Here is a 19,401-nt window from a genome sequence, read left to right on the forward strand (position 1 = left end):
AAAGGAGAAGGTTGTAAGAAGGATAGAAATGTATAGGTGTAAAATAATAATAATAATATTATAGCACAAGGCTTTCTAGAAAGGCAGTGAATTAGCCTCTATCAGTTTGGCAAGGACCCCTTCACAAGTCTATTTCTCCTCGCAAAAATAATCCCCAAATCACCCCTTTTTGAACCCCTCAAACTTGAATTAAAACCCTGTCAGTTTCCAAACTCCCAAGAAATCCTTTCCAGCTCAACCCCAACCCCACCCGGAAACATGCAATACTTGACAGTTAATGAAACCCTTAAACCCCCTTTTGCTAAACCCATAGTCTCAAAACAAACAAGTCCCTCTCCTCCCCTCCCTTTCACCCTCAGAGCCAGGAGGCCCCGGTCAGACTGACCTAGTAGGCCCTGGATTTGGGGTTCAGTTGTTTTCATGTGTATTTCGTTTTTTCTTTCCTTTTACTTCTTGAACATGTCCTGTAGCGGTCCCGGGAGGAACTTGAGGACAGTGTCCAGGATGCTTTCCTCATCTTCGTCATCCTCATCTCCACAGCCTGCCGGGATGGCCTTCTTGGGACGCGTCAGCGAGCCCTCGCACGCCTGCTCCATGGCCGCCTTCTCCTCTGCCTCCTTTTCCTCTTTCTTCTTCAGCCCATACTGAATGGAGAAAGGGAAGGTCCACGTCACTGTCATGATGCCAATAATGACGGCGAAGCGCTAGCCTGGTAAACCCTCCCTCCGGAAATCTCAATTCCATTTCAAATGGAATTGAGATTTCCGGAGGGAGGGTTTACCAGGCTAGCGAAGCGCACCCTCTCGTTTAATATTGCTTAATCAATATTGCAACCATTACTTTGGAACTGTTATGTGTTTTTATTATACTTATATAATTTCTCAGGTAGTCAGGAAATCGACATAAACAAAAAAATATATATATTTTTTGGTGAACTATCCCTTTAATATCACAAGCCTTTGTTTGCTACAGAGCTTCATTTCTTAATGTATGCAAAGCCCAATGCTGCATGGTAGGCCTTCTGTAATTAAGTCAGTCAATTAAGAGTGTCTCATTGTCGGTATCAGCCGAAAACACAGGAGTCTATCCCCGTTTCAAGGCGCTAGAACCCTGGGAGGTGGATGGCAGAGGTGGAGCGCAACATCTACCATTAGCTCCCAGTACTTATCGCACGACTTGCCGCACTTGCTACTACGTGCTACTCATGCGCTGAGTTGGCAGTGCCCGGGATCAAACCAAAGACCTTGTGGTCAAAAGGCACGTGCTCTACCCACTGAACTACCCCAGACAAGGATACTGTTGGCCTACAAAAATATATAATTCCTTTAGGAACTCTATTCATGCCAAAAAGGACACCTTCCTTACCTTGTCCCTGATGGTCTGCCGTACTTTTTCCCTCTCTTGCTCCATGCGGGTGTGCTTGGCCTTCCTTTCATCCTCCTGCTGTCTCAGTGCCTCCTGTCTATCCTCCTCCTTCTTGGCTGCATCTGGGTCCTCCTTCTCCTCTCCACCCAGCATCTTACCCATGTCTTTGGTGGCGCCTAGAAGAAGATTTTACACACAGATTTACTGTAGCTGTTGTGCAGTAGTTTTTATTGTATCACTTGTTGAAGTACTGCTGTTCAGAAAAAACTAAATTGATATCCATCTATTTGTAGCCATCACAAGTCACAGGTACGGAGTCCCTAAAGGGACATCTGTAGGTAAAACATTTTTAGGGGTAGCTTTATTTTGTGTTGATTTTTTTTTTCAGGGTTGTTTTTATTAAGGGTGCAGGGGAAATGTTTTTTCTCCTTAATATTATCTCTACTCGAATTAGAAAATAGAGATAAACTTAAGAAAGATCTAAATGAAAATGACCCCCAACTAATACTTTTTAAAATGTATTTCTGCTACCTAAAAAGTCAATAAGTGCAGTGTCTCAGTGTCCTACAGCTGTGGTTCTCAACCTGTGGGTCCGGACCCCCAGGGGTGTCCACAAATTGTTTTGTGGGGGTCCCCAGATGATTAGCTTATGATTAGCTGTTTTCTCACTCAACAGTAAACAAACCAACATACAGTATTATGTGTATACAGGGTATCTGCTCATTTCTAAAGTGACAATTTAAGGACTTTTAGAAAGAGGCAACATATTTGAAAATATATAATCTGATCTAATATGTATCTGTGGAACCGAGTCAAACTAAATGTAATGCCTCAACTCCTACAATTCCAAGTGCTTGTCAGGGTGGGGGTCCCCAGTTCAAATATGATTATTTTGGGGGGTCCCCAGTTCAAATATGATTATTTTGGGGGGTCGCGGCCTGAAAGGTTTGAGAATATTACTGTCCTACAGTAATATTCAAGGATATATAAAGATGCAAATGTGTTATTAGGATTAACCAAACAATATCACCTCATATGTAAATACCATACAGCACAGTTTTATTTATTGAGATTGGGAATGGTCAGAAAGCAGAGATGGAGACATTGATATTGGGAATGTTCAGAAAGCAGAGATGGAGGGAATGGTCAGAAAGCAGAGATGGAGACGGTGATGAAGCTGGAACTGGAAGCATTCAATCCTTGGTCAGTATAGGAGTGCGAAGGCGGAGGTCTTAACAGCTTGACCATTGGTAGACAGATACATTCAAGTGGTTTTGAGGATTATGTGAAAGCAGGGTTTCCTGAAGATTATCAAGGCATGTGTGTCCGTCTCAAAACAGTATGCAAAAGTAGAAGAGCCAAATTGGAAAGGCCTCAAAGAATGACAGGGAGGATAACACCTAGCCTACTTCCGTCCGGTATTGGCCATCTGTCTACTCTACCTGTCCTGGCCTCACCTCAATTTCCAGGGTTTAATCTTCAATCTGAATTAATAATCACAGTGGTCCAAGAAGTTGAGCGGTAAAACAAACAAGAGACAGTCAAATAAAACGAAGAAAATAAGATTGTTGGGTGCACATTGATAGTTTAACTTACAAAACTGGTAGCATTTACATTTTGTCCAATTCTAACGATTCTGCAGTATTTTACACTTTTGTTAAATATGTTAATATGTAATACATCTTTCTAGTTCTAACAGCTAGCATGTTAGTTGTACCAAACAAATGAAGTGCATGTAGCTAACATCACTGTCAGACTACATTGCCTTGTAAAAAGCTAATTAGAGAACAGAATTTGTGAACTGAAGTGTCCCAAGGCAGGTTAAAAAACAGAAACTGGACTGGGGCAACGGAACCCAAAAGAGAACCTCTTTTCACACCTGGCCTAAGTGCGTGCGTGCTCAGTGATGATTAAGCCTGTACAGTATGTGTATTGGGCAGCAGGTGTGTCAGTCAGAGCGCAAGGTGAGTAACTATTACCTCTTACCTCTCTAGCATCTGTGACTGAAATACTCTTCAGTCTTAAGTCTCTAGACCTCTGGATGCTCTCTCGTAACAGGCTACCCTCTACCCTATTGATATTGCTGTTGTTAGCGCTGTTCAATCAATAGTAAATACAGGACCACCTGAGAGCATACGTATTATGCATCCTCCTGTAACTTGATATGGATATTGATTAATTCCTTGGGCATGTATTAGTAGTAGCGGTGATAGTGGTGGTGGTGGTAGTAGTAGTTGTTTTATGCAGTAGTATCAGCAGCAGCAATAGTAATAGTGGCGGTTGTAGTTGTAAAGTAGTAAAGACTGCATCTTCTCCTTTAAATCTCAGCAGGTCTGTAAACCACATGGGTACAGCTGGCTCTGCCGGTCTGCTGGGGATGCATATGGCGCTCCTAATTGCCCTGCAGGGTGGTGTGGCAGCACACGTCAGGATGACAAATTAACACCCAGCAGGGTGCGCGGGCGGGGGTTCAGGCTGGTTGGGGGTGGCAGAAAAAGGCTCCCATCAGGGACCCCCTGGTGAACCCGGAGTTAAGGTCAGACTGTCCACCGGCGCTACTGTACTAATGTGGGTCTCATCGCCTCACACCACATGAATACAAACACAACACATGCTATGCTGCTGGCACCGCTACTTCTGTATGTGCACACATTCACTCACAAGCACGCTTGCTCACTCGCACACACACACACTCGCACACACACACACACACACACACACACACACACACACACACACACACACACACACACACACACACACACACACACACACACACACACACACACACACACACACACACACACACACACACACACACACACACACACAAATCGGTACAGTGTATATATATATATACACAGTATATAAATATATATATATATATATATGGAGTTATATATATATATATAGTATATATATTATATATATATAATTTAACTTTAAAGAGTTTAGATTTAAATTAATTCTACATTTACTGTGCACATTCTGTCATTTAAAAATAAACCTTTTAGGCCGTGGCGCAGACGGAGCCTTGCCGTCTAGAACAGAGTTTTGTCTGTATCTCTTTATGTACAGTATCTGTCCCAAAGTAGACCAATCCAATCCACTTTATTTAAAGAGCACATTTAAAACTGTATTGAACCAGTGTGTAAAAGTGCTTTAGCTTTAAACTCAGGTAAAAACAGAATAAAAGCAGAAAAAAAAAGAAAAACTGAAAAGGGATAATAAAAAAATTGAAGACACCAAAGTTTAGACACAAAAACATAACTGTCAAATTGGATTAAACGCCAAAGAGTACAAATGAGTTTTGAAAAGGAATTTAAAAACAAGCAAGGTTGGAGATGTCTAGGTTGCTCCACAGTTTGGGGGCTACAGCGGAAAACAAACAATCCCCCCTGGTCTTGTTTTTGGGACCACAAGAAGTGACTGGTCAGCAGACCTCAAACATCTTGTGGGAGCAGCGGTGTGTTCTACCGGGTGTATACCGTCCCAAAAAAGAAATAAATCATATACCGTCTACTAACCATTTCATTCGGTGACTACATGCGCATGCATGTCGTGCGTGTGCAGGGAATAATTATGGCATGGTATAAACCTAGAACACACCACTGGGTGGGAGGTCAATCACAGCTCAGCTCACACTGTGAACTACAACACTCACTCACGCTACTACGTGCAAACAGCGAACCACAAGGCCATGCTCCGTAGGCAACGTTAACACACAAAGCTCACATTAGCACATATTTGGTTACGTGCATTGTTCAAGATATATATGCATATCACTGTAGCCCAATGTTAAAGGATGAAGGAGAGCAATGATCCAACACCAGTAAAACGGACGAAATGTTTTCAATTTACATTTTAAGATCTAGGCTATTGTGTAGGGGGATTCAAGCCAGTCAGTCAGATAACTGCTAATTAATTTAGCTAACTGTCTGGAAAGCCCTTTCTATTGCACAGGGAAGCCATACCCTTTTTTAAATGAAATTGCCATGGAATTAAATTATTCAGGTTACAAATTAGTATGGAGCACTGTTATATTGACACTATGCAATGTTGCTATAGGACTAATAGCACCATTAAATATAAACACTGCACTGACATTGCCTTGGCATGATCAAACATTTTATGAATGCAACTATCTGTCTGTCTTCACTATTATTCATTCATACATTCATTCATATACACATTATTTCGCTCATTCATTTATTCAACTTCATTGATTTTCTGTCCACTGCAGGGCATCATTCACAGCTCGTCATAGCAGCCCGCGCACAGGACTCCAGATAAAGGCTTGTGTTAACGTGACACTCATTGCTGCTGCAGTCTCCAGAGTGTGACACTGTCTCCCCTTAGCTTAGAGACCGATGATCAGCCTCTTTACCCTTCAAATGCATCCTACTGTATACCCTTCTCTCATCTTCTTTCTCTTCTCGTTTGTCACCTCCCCTTCTTCCTCCTCCCTGTCCTTTCATTCTCCATTCTTTGCCTATCTTTCATTTCTTTCCCTTTCATCTCCTCTCAACAGTCCATTAAAGACTAGGGGCCCTATTTAAACAATCCATGGTGTATGGTCTGAAATGAATGGCACAAGTGCCTTGGGGGTGTGTCCAATTCCACTTTTTCTCGTTAAATGGTGCCTAATCTGGGCGTAAAGTAAGGCGGAAGGCACAAAGGGGTTGTAATTTAGAAATCCTTGAACATATTTTCTATCAGCAATAAAGTGTAGGCTATTTAATGATCTTATTAGTCATATTATACGCACGCACGCACACACACACACACACACACACACACACACACACACACACACACACACACACACACACACACACACACACACACACACACACACACACACACACACACACACACACACACACACACACACACACACACACACACACAATTTAAGTAGCGTGGTAGCTACCAATTTGGTAGCGTGCACAATGGAACTCCATTCTTTCACAGGGCTTGCTCGCTCGTTCGCGCGTGATTTGCGGGAAATGCAGATAGTAAATGCATCACTAGATGGATTTCAGGGTCCAATTCCACCATTAGCTACATTAACAATGGATCTTTTTCACCAACAAGGCCAAACAAAGTTCCGCTTTGACTTAGCGTCACAATGTGACGTGTTGTAGAGCTTGTAGATCTGCTATTGTCACAACAGGAGCCTATCTCCTGTTTCTGTAGAGTGAGGCGGCTTGATGTACAAGTACATCCCCTGAAAATGAGGGTAGTATGTCGCAGGGACTTACCCCCAATCCAACCCTGCCTCCTTTGCCAAGCAGGGAGGCACTGGGTACCATTTTTATAGTCTTTGGTATGACCCGGTACGACCTTTTTGATTGAATACTTTATTAGTCAGAAATGTCTCAATCTCAGGACGGACACTCTAGCCACAAGGCCACTGAGCATAAAATTATAATTAAATTGTTAAATTGTGATATTATCAAACAAAAACATCAAACATATCAGACAGTGTACATTTCCCAAAAGGAAATGCATGTATTTAATTCAGTCTGACAAGAAGTAGGGATAAAACATATCCCCACCCCACCGTTGATAAAAAAAATGACCAGAAGGGAGATATCAAAAGAAGAGGCATGGATTCTCACCCCCCCCAATCCAACCCCGCATAAGTCGGGGAACATTTATGAAGAAGGCCTAATTTGGGGGAACTCTACTGTATCTAATAATACAGTAATTTAATAGGAAGAAAGGGAGGACAAGAAGATGGAGGACAGCTAGAGGGGGATGACAAGACGAAAATGAGGGTAAAGACATAAGGGAGGGGGCAGAGAAGGCATGGGCCATTAGGGCCTCAGGCAGACAAATGGATTGTACTGCTGAATCATTTGTTAAGGGTGGGGAGGTTTGAAGAATGGAACTCATTTGAATAATGGATGAGCGTCACTGGCAAATAACAAGCTTGTATGTAAAAAAAAAAGAAAGAAAGAAGAAAAATGTTTTAGCTAACCAAAATGTCATACGGGTCTGGGTCTGAAGTTTGCAAGAAAACATGGAAGTGGTTCGAGGGAAATGCCAACACACACACACACACACACACCCACACACACACACACACACACACACACACACACACACACACACACACACACACACACACACACACACACACACACACACACACACACACACACACACACACACACACACACACACACACACACACACACACAGTAGGAACGTAAACATGCACTTTTTGTGTGTTTGTTTGTCTTTAGTTTTTCCTTTTAGTTTGACAGCTTAGAAAGTAGAGAGTGAGACAGTTGGAAGGGGAGACACAGGGGGAAGGCAGAGGTACGTAGGGTTGCATTCTAGCGCAGCTGTGTACATGTGGATCAGAAGAGACACACACTCAGTATTCCCTGAACACCGCCATGTATTCTTCAGGTGAAGAAAATAAGAGGGGGAGTTGACTGACATTCGGATTCAAACACAACATGTCCACATGTACACAGCACACACGCCCCAAGCTGCTGTGACACAGTTCAGGTAACAGGCTGATTAATCTGGTGTGCTATATGGTGTAACGATGGGACCGATATCTAATTAAACACCCAGCAAAGGCAATCTGTGGCCAGAGGCCTCAATCTATACCCTGCAAATGACAGACTAACCACGGTACATTACTGAAGCATGTGTGTACTGTGTGACTGTATGACTAAATTATTGTGTGTGTGTGTGCGTGTGTGTGTGTGTATGTGTTTGTGCCTGCAAGAATGTGAAAACAAGAACAGAGATTTGCTCCTCGGAGCACAGGTCTCCACTCTCCGCCAGGGCAGGTAGCTTATTGTGGGCCAGCAATGTTTCACGGCAAGCAGACTTGATTTGAGACATTTTGTTCAAAATGGGCCACTCCTGCTAATTTGGAAGCCAATCTTAGCCAATCTGGATGGAATATGGAAAATCAGACAGATCTGTCTTGATCATATGCATATAGAGATAATGTGTACCGATTAACAACATATGTAGGAGTAATAACAACAAAACAATAACGTTTTGCAAATATCTGCCTCCTGGTGGCACTATAACAGGCTGATGTGAAAGATTTGGCCTCCAGGGAGTGTGCGTGCAAAGTTTCATGCAGATCAGTCCAACGGTGCCGTAGATTAGCTGCTCACAGAAATCTGCCTATTATAGCGCCACCATGAGGCCGATTGGCAATTCTTCCTTGGCATAATGGCAATGTGCGTGCAAAGTTTCACAGCAATCCTGACGCTGCGTTCATGATTTGAGGCATTTTGTTCTAAACGGGCCACTCCTGCAAACTTTAGAAGCCAATCTTAGCCAATCAGGATGGAATATGAAAGATCGGACAGATTCATCTTGATCACATGACTAAAGAGATAATGTGTAAACAGCCACATTAACACAATCACAAAGAAAGCCTACTATCACCTCAAAAATATAGCACAGGTTAAAGGACTTATGTCTCAGCAGGATCTAGAAAAACTAGATTTCATTAATTCATCTTCAGTAGGCTTGACTACTATAACGGTGTCTTTACAGGCCTACCTAAAAATTGATCAGACGACTGCAGTTGATTCAGAACGCTGCTGATCGAGTCCTTACTAATACCAAGAGAGTGGAACATATCACTCCAGTTCTTAAATCCTTACACTGGCTCCCTGTGTGTCAAAGAATTTATTTCAAAATACTACTGATGGTCTATAAAGCTTTGAATGGTTTAGGGACAAAATACATTTCTGACCTTGTGCGATATCATGACCAGATCTCTCAGGTCACCTGGGAAAGGTCTGCTTTCTGTCCCTAATACCAAAAATAAACGTGGGGAAGCAGCATTTACTTTTTATGGATCACATATGTGGAACAAACTCCCAGAAAACTGCTGTCATTGTCTCCGCCGTAGGTGGAGAGTATGTTTTCGCTTCGTCCCGCCGTGTGTGAGCATGGCCCCTAGCCAAGCTAACATTGGTCAAGCTCCACGTGACACGTGTCAATATGTTGACACCAATGCCTTTGATTGGCTAGAGGGACGCATGACGAAATAAAATCCTATAAATAGGTGTGTCACTTCAAAAAGCCGTTTACGTTATTGAAGTGAGGTAAGACAGGATCAATCAGTCTTGATTGGAACAGTACCTTCCAGTCCAAATCACCCGTCCGTCCGTCCGTGCGTGTGTGTGTCCCTCTGAGAACACCTAACATTGGTCAAGCAAAGGCGCAGAAGGCCAAAGCTAAGAAAGCATACTCATCTACAACAGTAACACAGAAGAGGACTATAGAGTTGAATTGATCCCACAACAAGGCCGAAGTCTTAATACTATAACAATTGGCCACCTTGATCAAATACATTATGTAGCACTAGAGAAAACTGACATAGATCAAACACACCAATCAACTGCTGAAACTGTTCAAGACAATGAAGATGAAGAAGACAAGTATTTGAACAAACCAGTCAATTACGACGACTCCCATATGACACATTGCTTCAAGAAGAACATTCTTTAGATGCAAACACTACATATTCAGTCGCCCCTGCAGAACACCAAAAACCACGCGCATTCTACCAAGACGACCCGTTCTACCAAGACGACCCGTGCTATTAAAGTAGCACGGGTCTGCTGGCGGAGACTTGTGCTCCGAGGAGCACATTATTTTCTAGTTCTTATTTGTTTTAAAACACAACTAAACACAACTAAAGACCTTTCTGTTTGCCACTGCCTTTGATTGAGTTCCTTTTATTTTTCTTTCTCTTCTGCACTCTAACTGTATCTGTAATGTTTTACTTCTTTTGTTTTATGCATCCTAATGTACAGTATGATAATTGTATAATTGTGTTTCCTTTGCTTGATGTTCTGTGTAAAGCACATTGAATTGCCTTGTGCTATACAAATAAAACTGCCTTGCCTACCGATTCGCGTGATATTTGGACAAAATCTGTAGGAGTAATATCAAAGAAATTGTTTTGCAAACATCGGCCTCTTGGTGGTGCTATAATAGGCCGATGTGAAAGATTTGGGTCAGAGGTTCTTTCTTGGCCTCCAGGAAAGTTTCATGCTGATCGGTCCAACGATGGTGGAGATGTACACAGACAAACGGACGGACGGACAGACAGGAGCGAAAACATAGCCTTCGGCCTGGCGGAGACAATAAAGAGAGAGAGGGAGATTTTGAAGAGACTTCAAAAGAACACAGAGCGTGTATGAAAGAAAAACTTAATCCCTGGTTTTGTAATGTAAAATACATCCTAATTCCTTCTGATAATACCCTGGTGTCCACATTACCTATTGCATTGAGTCTGAGGAGGATATAGAAACCTTTTGAAGGGAAAGAGCAGTATAATAACATCTGTTGTTGGATTGACGCACTGACACACCCACGTCAATGCAGCTCTCTATTAGCCAGTTTACACATTTATGTAAAAATGGCTCAATTCCCCAGGGCTTGTCCGCACCATAAAAGTAATGTCTGTGAAGCAGCATATGCGCTGCAGGCTCTGGGGTGTTATTTATGATTTTCTATTAATTCCGTCTTGTCTGATTGTAAAGTCGACTGCCCCTAAACCAAATGAAAATGTTCAAGTATGTGACAACAATGTTTCTATTCTATTCTATTCTATTCTACAGTATGCCGTTCGGCCCGTTCCCCCTCTTGTGTGTGCTTGTGCGTGGCTGCTCGTATATTGCATTCAGGAGTGTGCTTGAGGATTTTCGTCGTCCAGCTGCGCCCTCAATGAAATAAATGGCAAAATGCTTCAAGGCCACAGCAGCCAGAGAAAAGGTCACAGCAATAGGCTCTGACTCAATGGGAGGTAAATTAGAAGCCCCCACCCCCACAACCAACATAGGGGAGAGGCAGAGGGGCAAGAGAGGGATGGAGAGATGTGGAGAGAAGGAGGGACCGGGGGACCTCGAGGGAGGCAAGGAGAGATGGGAGAGAGAGAGAGAGAGAGAGAGAGAGAGAGAGAGAGAGAGAGAGAGAGAGAGAGAGAGAGAGAGAGACACTGCCTTAATGGGCGCTCCCCACAAGCCCTGCAGCAGACAGAGAGCTAGACGGATACATGGATGGACAGGGTTTTGAATGAATGGTAGGACAGATGGTAACAAAGACAGGGAGCAATGCAATGGGTAAAATGATGATGGATGGAGAGGGAGGGAGGGAGGGAGGGAGGGAGGGAAGGATAGATGAATGGAGCGAGGGATAGAGGTAGAGAGAAGTAAACTGCTACAGCATTCCCGGCACCTGTTATAAGGAGAGACTAATGGGAGAGAGACGGATGGACGGATCTGTTAGGAGACAGAGGGTGGAGAGTTGTGGGGGAACTGGAGAGAGGGATGGATGGAGGTTAGACGCTACACATGAAGGGGAAAATGAAGGGATGGAAGGGTGAAGAGATGGAACAAAAGCAGAAAGAGGGAGGTGCAGAGAGAGAGGGATGGTTGGGTGCAGACGATGGCAATTGGTACAAGGAGATGGAGGGATGGAGTGAGGGAGAAAACAATCAAACACTGAAGAGAGGGGCTGAATGTGGGGAGAGAGACAGAAAGAGAGAGAGAGAGGGAGAGATGCAAATAGAGGATGATGAGACAGAGAAAGTGGATGGAGGAGTTGAGGAAGTAAATTCAGGGAGGGAAAGACAGACTGAAGGAGATAAAAGGAGAGAGAGAGAGAGGAAGAGAAGAGACAGCAGAAGCAAACGTGGAACCGGATGTGGAGAGGAGATAGACGATAGTAAACGGACAAAAAAAAACAGGGCTGGAGGAGAGATGAAAGGAAATGAGAAGGGAGAGAGCGAGCAGGGAGGAAATGAAAGCCAGGGGCAGGAAGGATGGATAGCTACTGTAGGTGGACAGACGGAGAGAGGCTGTGAGAGGATGTAAAGGAATAAATCACCTTTTATTATTGCCTGTGGTCCTTGGGCTGATAGCGGCAGATGAGAGCTGATTTAAACATGCATTGACCCCCTGACCCTCTTCAGTGACAAGTAAATCCACATGGCTTTCACACTAGCACTGACACCTGTACAATGGTCAGCCACAGGGCCCTACAGGACACTTACAGTAACACAGCTAAATTTAACTGAGTGTAGAAAAACTAAAACTAAAATAAATGTGTACACTCACAGTTAGAGTAGAGTTGAATGAACATGGAGGAGTTTAAAGTGCATACTGAGCATCGCAACATTACCCACTTTCCTTTGGAAGGTGTTTTCACATTCACATTTATTAATCCTTTCATTCATTCATTGAAAAGATCATTTTGATTGTATTTCCTCTTCAATCAGGTGTGTGTGTGTGTGTGTGTGCGCGCGCTCATGCATTTGTGAACATACAGTACACAAAAATAAATATGTTTACATACAGAAGGTAACGTATACTTTCTGCATGCATTAGTGTGTGTTTCTCTATATTTTGCCTTTCCTTGCACATGTGCGTTGAACCAAAAACACTGCGTGGTACCAGTGTACTCACCACCTAAGGCTTGTTTCATGACAAAATCCATGGTTCCTGCTGATTCGGGCGGTCGTTCTTCTCAAATCTGAAGACAACTGTGCACGTAGCCACCCCAAGCCTCTGCTGTTCCCGCTCCTTCACTCTCTCTTCCTTCCTCTGCTCCAATGATACCTCTGTTAAGAAAAAAACTAATTGTTTAGGGGTGCGACAGTTATTCAAACTAATAGTTTTTTCTTCTTCAAAAAATAGCAGATGCACAGGCTTGTAGATGGGTTATTTTTGTAATTTTTGTGTGACACCGTTGTACAACAAAAGTATATGCACACGTTGGACTTGCTAAAGTGGTTAATCATTATGAAAACAAATATATCGATAACTAAAAATAAATGTTTCAATCAAAGGGCGATGGGATTGCTTTAAAATCTTGCATAGTGCAGCTAAGGGACAGCTCTCCTATTAAAAAGAAAACAAGCAATACCACAGACCACACTACAATTAAGACACTGGAAAACACTCCATATATAAGACCACACAAGCAATAGAAGAATCTGGATACAGGGAAGTGATTCAAAGGGATGAAATTCCAGTTAGAATAAAAAACTTGTGTTTTTACCCCTTTACTATTTCTTCTGGTGAAACTTAAACACATGACCAATTAACGAATTCATGTCATGCATACAGAAGGTTATTTTTGTCTGACTAACAAATGTACAATACTGCTGCTGCCCTGTAATGTTTAACTCATAAAATAAATCATCTACAACAGAGCGGAATACAATAGAACAGACAAATGTTATTGTCCACGGGTGGACAATACTACCATAAGTTCCATAACCACCCTGTCAGTCAAACACCACCGAAATAAAAAAGGACAAGATAACAGCACATCCTGACAAATATTACACCAAAATGAAGAAAATGAAAAACAAAAACAAAACAAACGCATGCAATTTCCGACAGAATTGATAAAGATCTCACGATACACACTCTACCTAAGTGACAACGGAGGGATCGGGCTCACGTAACATAAACAACAGCTAATGGGATATTCCTAAACACTCCTTCCCCCTGTGACAGTGATCCCATTCCTGAGAAGAGCCCAGATCAATACCGAAGACAGCATGTTTCAAGTCAGTGTCTACTTATCTATGAGGAAAGCAATACCCATAGATTATCTGTCTGTTCCAACTGACGAGTCATGAATAATTTCACGGTAAATTAAATGATATGGTTGCTTTTTTGGTACAGATCCATCACATGGAAGAGTACAAGCCTACAGAATGTCAAATACTGTAGGTATGGAACCTGAGGCACATGCGTGCACAATGTAGTCTATAGCCTATGTATTGAGCATGTAAAACGCAAACAAACAAACATGAACACACGCTCGTGCAAATCCCACGCGTGCATGTGTGGTTTGCATGCAACATTGTCATCCAAAAAGTATTTCTGGTTTAGAAGCAAATTTAACAAATGCTGTCAGAAATACATTAAAAGCACTTAAGGGCTGTTCACGCCAAGCTCTATAACTATAAATACAAACTGTTTTACAAATCGTTCTAACTCAAGTGGATGGCAGAGTGCACACCACAACTATAATGACAAGTGGTGGTGCAAAAAAAAAAAGAGGTGACAGGTCGGGCTGGGTGATATGGACAAAAAAAATATGTATTTGGCCAAAAAGATGATATCACAATATCTTTGACCAAATACCTCAATGTTGATGATGTGATCATAATATCGTTTTGTGTCGATGACGATCAAATATCAGCCGTAGTGAGATGTCTGTAGAAGAACAGTTGATGCAAATAATGGACAGTGTGAAGGTTTTTCACATATTTTCTAGACTAGTCCATTCTTTGCTTGAATTGAACTTGGCTACGATGGTATCTTATTTAAAAATGGTAAATGGTGTATTTGAGACCGGGAACGCATCTGTGTCATTTTTTTTATTTCTTTGGCTATTCAAAAATAGCAGATATACAAGCTCATAGCGTGGCACTATGAGCTTGTAGATCTGATCTGCTTTTTTTTTTGGGGGGGGGGGGGGGGATTCTACAATCCTAACAGTTTTTTGAAAATATAGTATATACACTATATGTAATGTATCAAAGATTTGCACACATTTTCACGAGACGGCCACACTATCTCCTGAGCCACTGTCGTGTCGCCCCATATACTCTACCAGCCAATATAAAACATACGCACACAGACATGCATGTACGTGTACACTGTATGCGCATGCATGCACAGACAGAGTCGGAAGAGAAAGGTGAGATGAGAATCCATTTGTAACTGTGGCTGGGTGCCTCGGGGGGGATTGAACCGTTTCATTTCCATAAACATAGTAAACACACACAGAAACAAACTGGCTACACACACACACACACATGCCCGCCTGCACACACACACACACCTCAATCAGGAAAATAAAACTGCAAATGCACGTGCAGGTAATATGAGTTCTCATGCATAACCACCTACACACACAAACAAAATAAACATAAATCCATAACACCTACACACAAACACTTTCCACCAAAAAAAACAGATTGACCAGAGTGGTGTGTGTGTGTGTGTGTGTGTGTGTGTGTGTGTGTGTGTGTGTGTGTGTGTGTGTGTGTGTGTGTGTGTGTGTGTGTGTGTGTGTGTGTGTGGGTGCGTGCGTGCGTGGGTGTTGTTTATAATTTGGCATTCAACTCATTCCAAAATACTGGCCCACACAGTATAACATTATTTTCACCCGAGTATTGGTCACCTGAGATGAACTCAAAGGTGGTTATTGTTATCAATTATACGTCATTTTTAGTCATTTTATGCACCAGCTCTTGACTTCGTCTTTCTGGATATTATGTGCAACATAAGAGGTTGTGCTTGTGTATAAAATATACGTACACATATATCCCCCACACATAAAGAACATAATAGAGAAGTCAGTGCTCACAGTCAACCATCATGTGACAGTTATAATATACACTCCATCACAAACAGTCGTGACCATGTTCTGTTACCTTTCATACAATAGAAGGTAAAAAAACATTTATAAAAATAAATAAATGAATTAACCGGTTAATTCCTATATACTGTGTTGTCCTCCCTCGTGGGTTTCTAAGTGGCCCCCTCCTTTCTTCCCTGAAAGACACTGATAGATAATAGGACAAACATTTGTTTAGTTTTTTTAGCACGTTGGAGAACTGACATGTCTTATCTGTGTGATTGTCATGTATTGCAGTAAAGAGCCTGCCTGGCTGGTGGCATTGCCAGTGTGGTAGCCATTCCCAGATGGCTAGTACTGTACAGTATGTGTACAGATTTTAGCCTACAGGCATAGAGTGTCCCTTGCTTGGCAGGAGAAGCTTCTCCTTATCGTCAGTGATACAGAGTCAATGAGATGGTGACTGCCCCAGGAACACACTAATCTAATACTGCACAGATGTTATTGGCAAGCAAGGACATCTGAAGATGGGTATGGTTGTGACACATGTGCACACAGACACACAGACAAACAGGCACTCACGCACTCACGCACGCACTTTTGCTTAGGAGATAATGGTTTTATTGAACAGGTAGACATGACTCTAAGACCACAACAAATGCATACACACACACTTATACTATTCTATGTATGTATATGTATGCAAACACACGCACTCACGTGCACGCACACACTCGCGCACACACTTTAATATTGCTTTTGAGATAATGGTGTTATTGAACAGTAAGACACGACTCTAAGACCACAACAAACAAATTCACATGGACAGAATACAGAACTGAACACATGAACTGATACGTAGAACACTGAAATAGCCGCACAGTGATGGTAATCTGCTATATATGTACATTATATAAAGCACATGGTAATAACGAGAGTTGACAACAAAGTTTACACAGTCACACAGACACTCTCTCAGTGTAAACCGTAAGCTTATAAGGTTGAATCCTCAGAAATATTATGTACCTACGGTATTTTACAGTATATTTCTGGTTGATCTCACACAGTGAAAAGTAAAGATACGATAAGATAAGATTAATAGATACATCGAGACACAAAATGTAAATCTGAGAACTGGTGAAAGAACAGCATTAACAGGTCTTACCGTTGCACAGAGTATAGATCCAGCGAGGCAGACAGTACAGATAGATTGGTCAACTAACCTGGCACTCATCAATTCACCTCCCCAGTAACAGTAACATCTTTTTAATTCTCTCTCCACATCCCCCTCTGTCTCCTGTCTCTCTCTCTCTCACACCTCTCTTAGTTCTCTCCTTGCTGTGTTTCGCTCTGTTTTGCTACCAAACACCTTCCTATCTATCTCCGTAACTCACTCTCTCTCTCTCTGTTATTCCCTCTAGCTCCCTTCCTCCGACTCTTCCTCTCTTGGTGTCTCATTCCCTCTCACTGACACGTCATTATTTGGACATGGTCTTTTTCTCCCCGCCCCCCTCTCTTTGTAACACACCCTCACCACAAACCCCCCTACCTGTCTCTTTCATCCACTCCATCAGTCTCTCACACACACACACACACACACACACACTTTGTCATTGACACAACACAGACAACACAGACATGCACTCTCTTGCTATCACATACTGTATACTGTATATTATGCACACACACACACACACACACACACACACACACACACACACACACACACACACACACACACACACACACACACACACACACACACACACACAGAACAATAATAATAGATTGATTGATACACAAGTGTATTATCTGAGAAGCTGAAGGCGTTATCACACAATGAACATGACATGGACATGCTCAAACTGGTTTATGTGTGAGTGCATTATGTGATGAGACCGTTGTGTGCTTGGCTGTTGGCACTGCCCAGGACGAGGCTGAAAAACATAGATGACTGAGCCTTTGCGGTGGCCGCCCTCAGGTTCTGGAATAGCTTGCTCCTCCATGTTAGAACTGCGCAGTCCATAGACGTTTTTTAAATCTAGTTATTTTTTGCCTCATACTGCTGTATAAGGTTTTGCTTCTCTTTTCTTGTTTGTATTATATTCTGTTGCTTTGTTTTGTTTTAACCTGTGTAGCACTTAAAATGTGCTCTATAAATAAACTTTGGGTTGAGATGAGTTGAGTGGCACTGTTGCAAGACAAAGTATAAAGTAGGATCTAAGTGGTTAGTTATCAGACTAATTGAAATCAATTAGAATGTTTTCACGTCGACTCATCCATCCATCTTCAACCGCTTATCCGCAGTCGGGTAAATAAGTGATCGATAGTTGCAGCCCCTTCCAATGCAGTAAGCGTGAAGCAAAACTTTTACTATAGTGGGGGTCATCATAAGGGACTTGATATGAGGAGTATGGCGTCATAGCCTACATGTTACATGCTTGATACCTGGCGAGTGTGAATGCAGCTTTGAGATCTTTGTCATAATTCTCTCTCTCTCTCTCTCTCTCTCGCTCTGTGTCTGTATCTCTCGCTCTCTCAATTCAATTCTCTCTCTCTCACTCCATCTTTCCCCTCCCACCTACCCTGCCACTCTCAAATGAAATGTGTATGTAGACAGGGCAGAAATGTCTCACAATAAGTCCTCGCCGCAGAAAGGCTCCTAGATGGCGAGATAAATGGCACCGTGTGCAGATGGGACATGCAGGACATGGACGGGGGTTGAGGGGCGGTTTGGTTTTGAGCACGCAAGCTCTTTTGTCGCTCTACCTCCATACAAGAACCTCACCACAAAAGGCCCGAATGAGTGCTCAGCCGCACCCCACCCCCCCTCCATGGCCATTACATAATTGTCCTTATCAGTGGGTGGGCAGTGTGGAGCGAGAGCCAAGGCAGCAGCTCTCGCTCAAGCATACACAGCCACTCTATTCTCTTCAGCAGCATCTTTTTGAAGATGAGGGTGGTGGTGGCTTAAAAACCTTATATAACCTCCTTTCACTCTCCTCTCTCTCTCTCTCTCTCTCTCTCTCTCTCTCTAACAAACACACACACACACGCACGGGTTTCAACAATTACGCTCCTGACCACTGTCTGGTGCACGTGCACAAATGGAACAATGATGGGAGGGGAAACTACTGTGTCCTGCAATACTCTCTAGACACACACCCTCACGATTGTACGCATACACGCTTAAACGCACACACAAACACAACCTGCTAAAATGCTACCTTAGTAAAACTCCTGCAGTGGTTCTCAACTTTTTCTGGATCAAGGCCCACTTGAAGATCTCAAAAGCGTTTGCCCCCCCCACCTATCTGACCACTTAAAACAATAGAACAACGTAGTGTTAAGTCCTATTCATCAGCATCACAAAGAAAACGAATCTTTCAAGTTTTTCAAGAAGAAATACCCTGTTTTTTCTTTTTTTTTACGTTTACTTTTTTAATATTATTCTTAAACTAGAAAGTACTGTTCCTGAAGAAACAGTGTGGGATCGCTAAGGATGAATGTTGATAGTATCACACTAGAAAGTACTGTTCCTGATTAATTCTGTCTTACCTATTTATATTACATATTGTGATGTCACGTGAAGCTTGACCAATCCAAAAACGGGCGGAATAATAATAATAATAATAACTAGTGAAGATAACA

General features: G+C 42.5%; 1 protein-coding gene across 2 annotated transcripts in view; it reads right to left on the reverse strand.

Annotated features, from left to right (window-relative positions):
• Positions 1-417: 417 nt before the first annotated feature.
• LOC308075868 (complexin-2) overlaps positions 418-19,401 on the reverse strand; it is a 39,242-nt gene continuing 20,258 nt past the window's right edge. Inside the window, exons 1-4 of one of the 2 annotated variants that reach the window (XM_080415847.1) lie at positions 16,916-17,130; positions 12,834-12,988; positions 1,366-1,541; positions 418-644 (exon numbers count right to left, since the gene is read on the reverse strand). In XM_080415847.1, the coding sequence (XP_080271973.1) occupies positions 447-644; positions 1,366-1,541; positions 12,834-12,864 (405 nt within the window). In that variant the 5' untranslated portion in view covers positions 12,865-12,988; positions 16,916-17,130 and the 3' untranslated portion in view covers positions 418-446. Of the gene's footprint in view, positions 645-1,365; positions 1,542-12,833; positions 12,989-16,915; positions 17,131-19,401 lie in introns of those variants that run through there. The other variant, XM_080415848.1, reaches the window with a different exon arrangement.

Source organism: Gymnoscopelus braueri (genome assembly GCF_963280865.1).
Source record: "Gymnoscopelus braueri genome assembly, chromosome: 20".
Taxonomy (NCBI): domain Eukaryota; kingdom Metazoa; phylum Chordata; class Actinopteri; order Myctophiformes; family Myctophidae; genus Gymnoscopelus; species Gymnoscopelus braueri.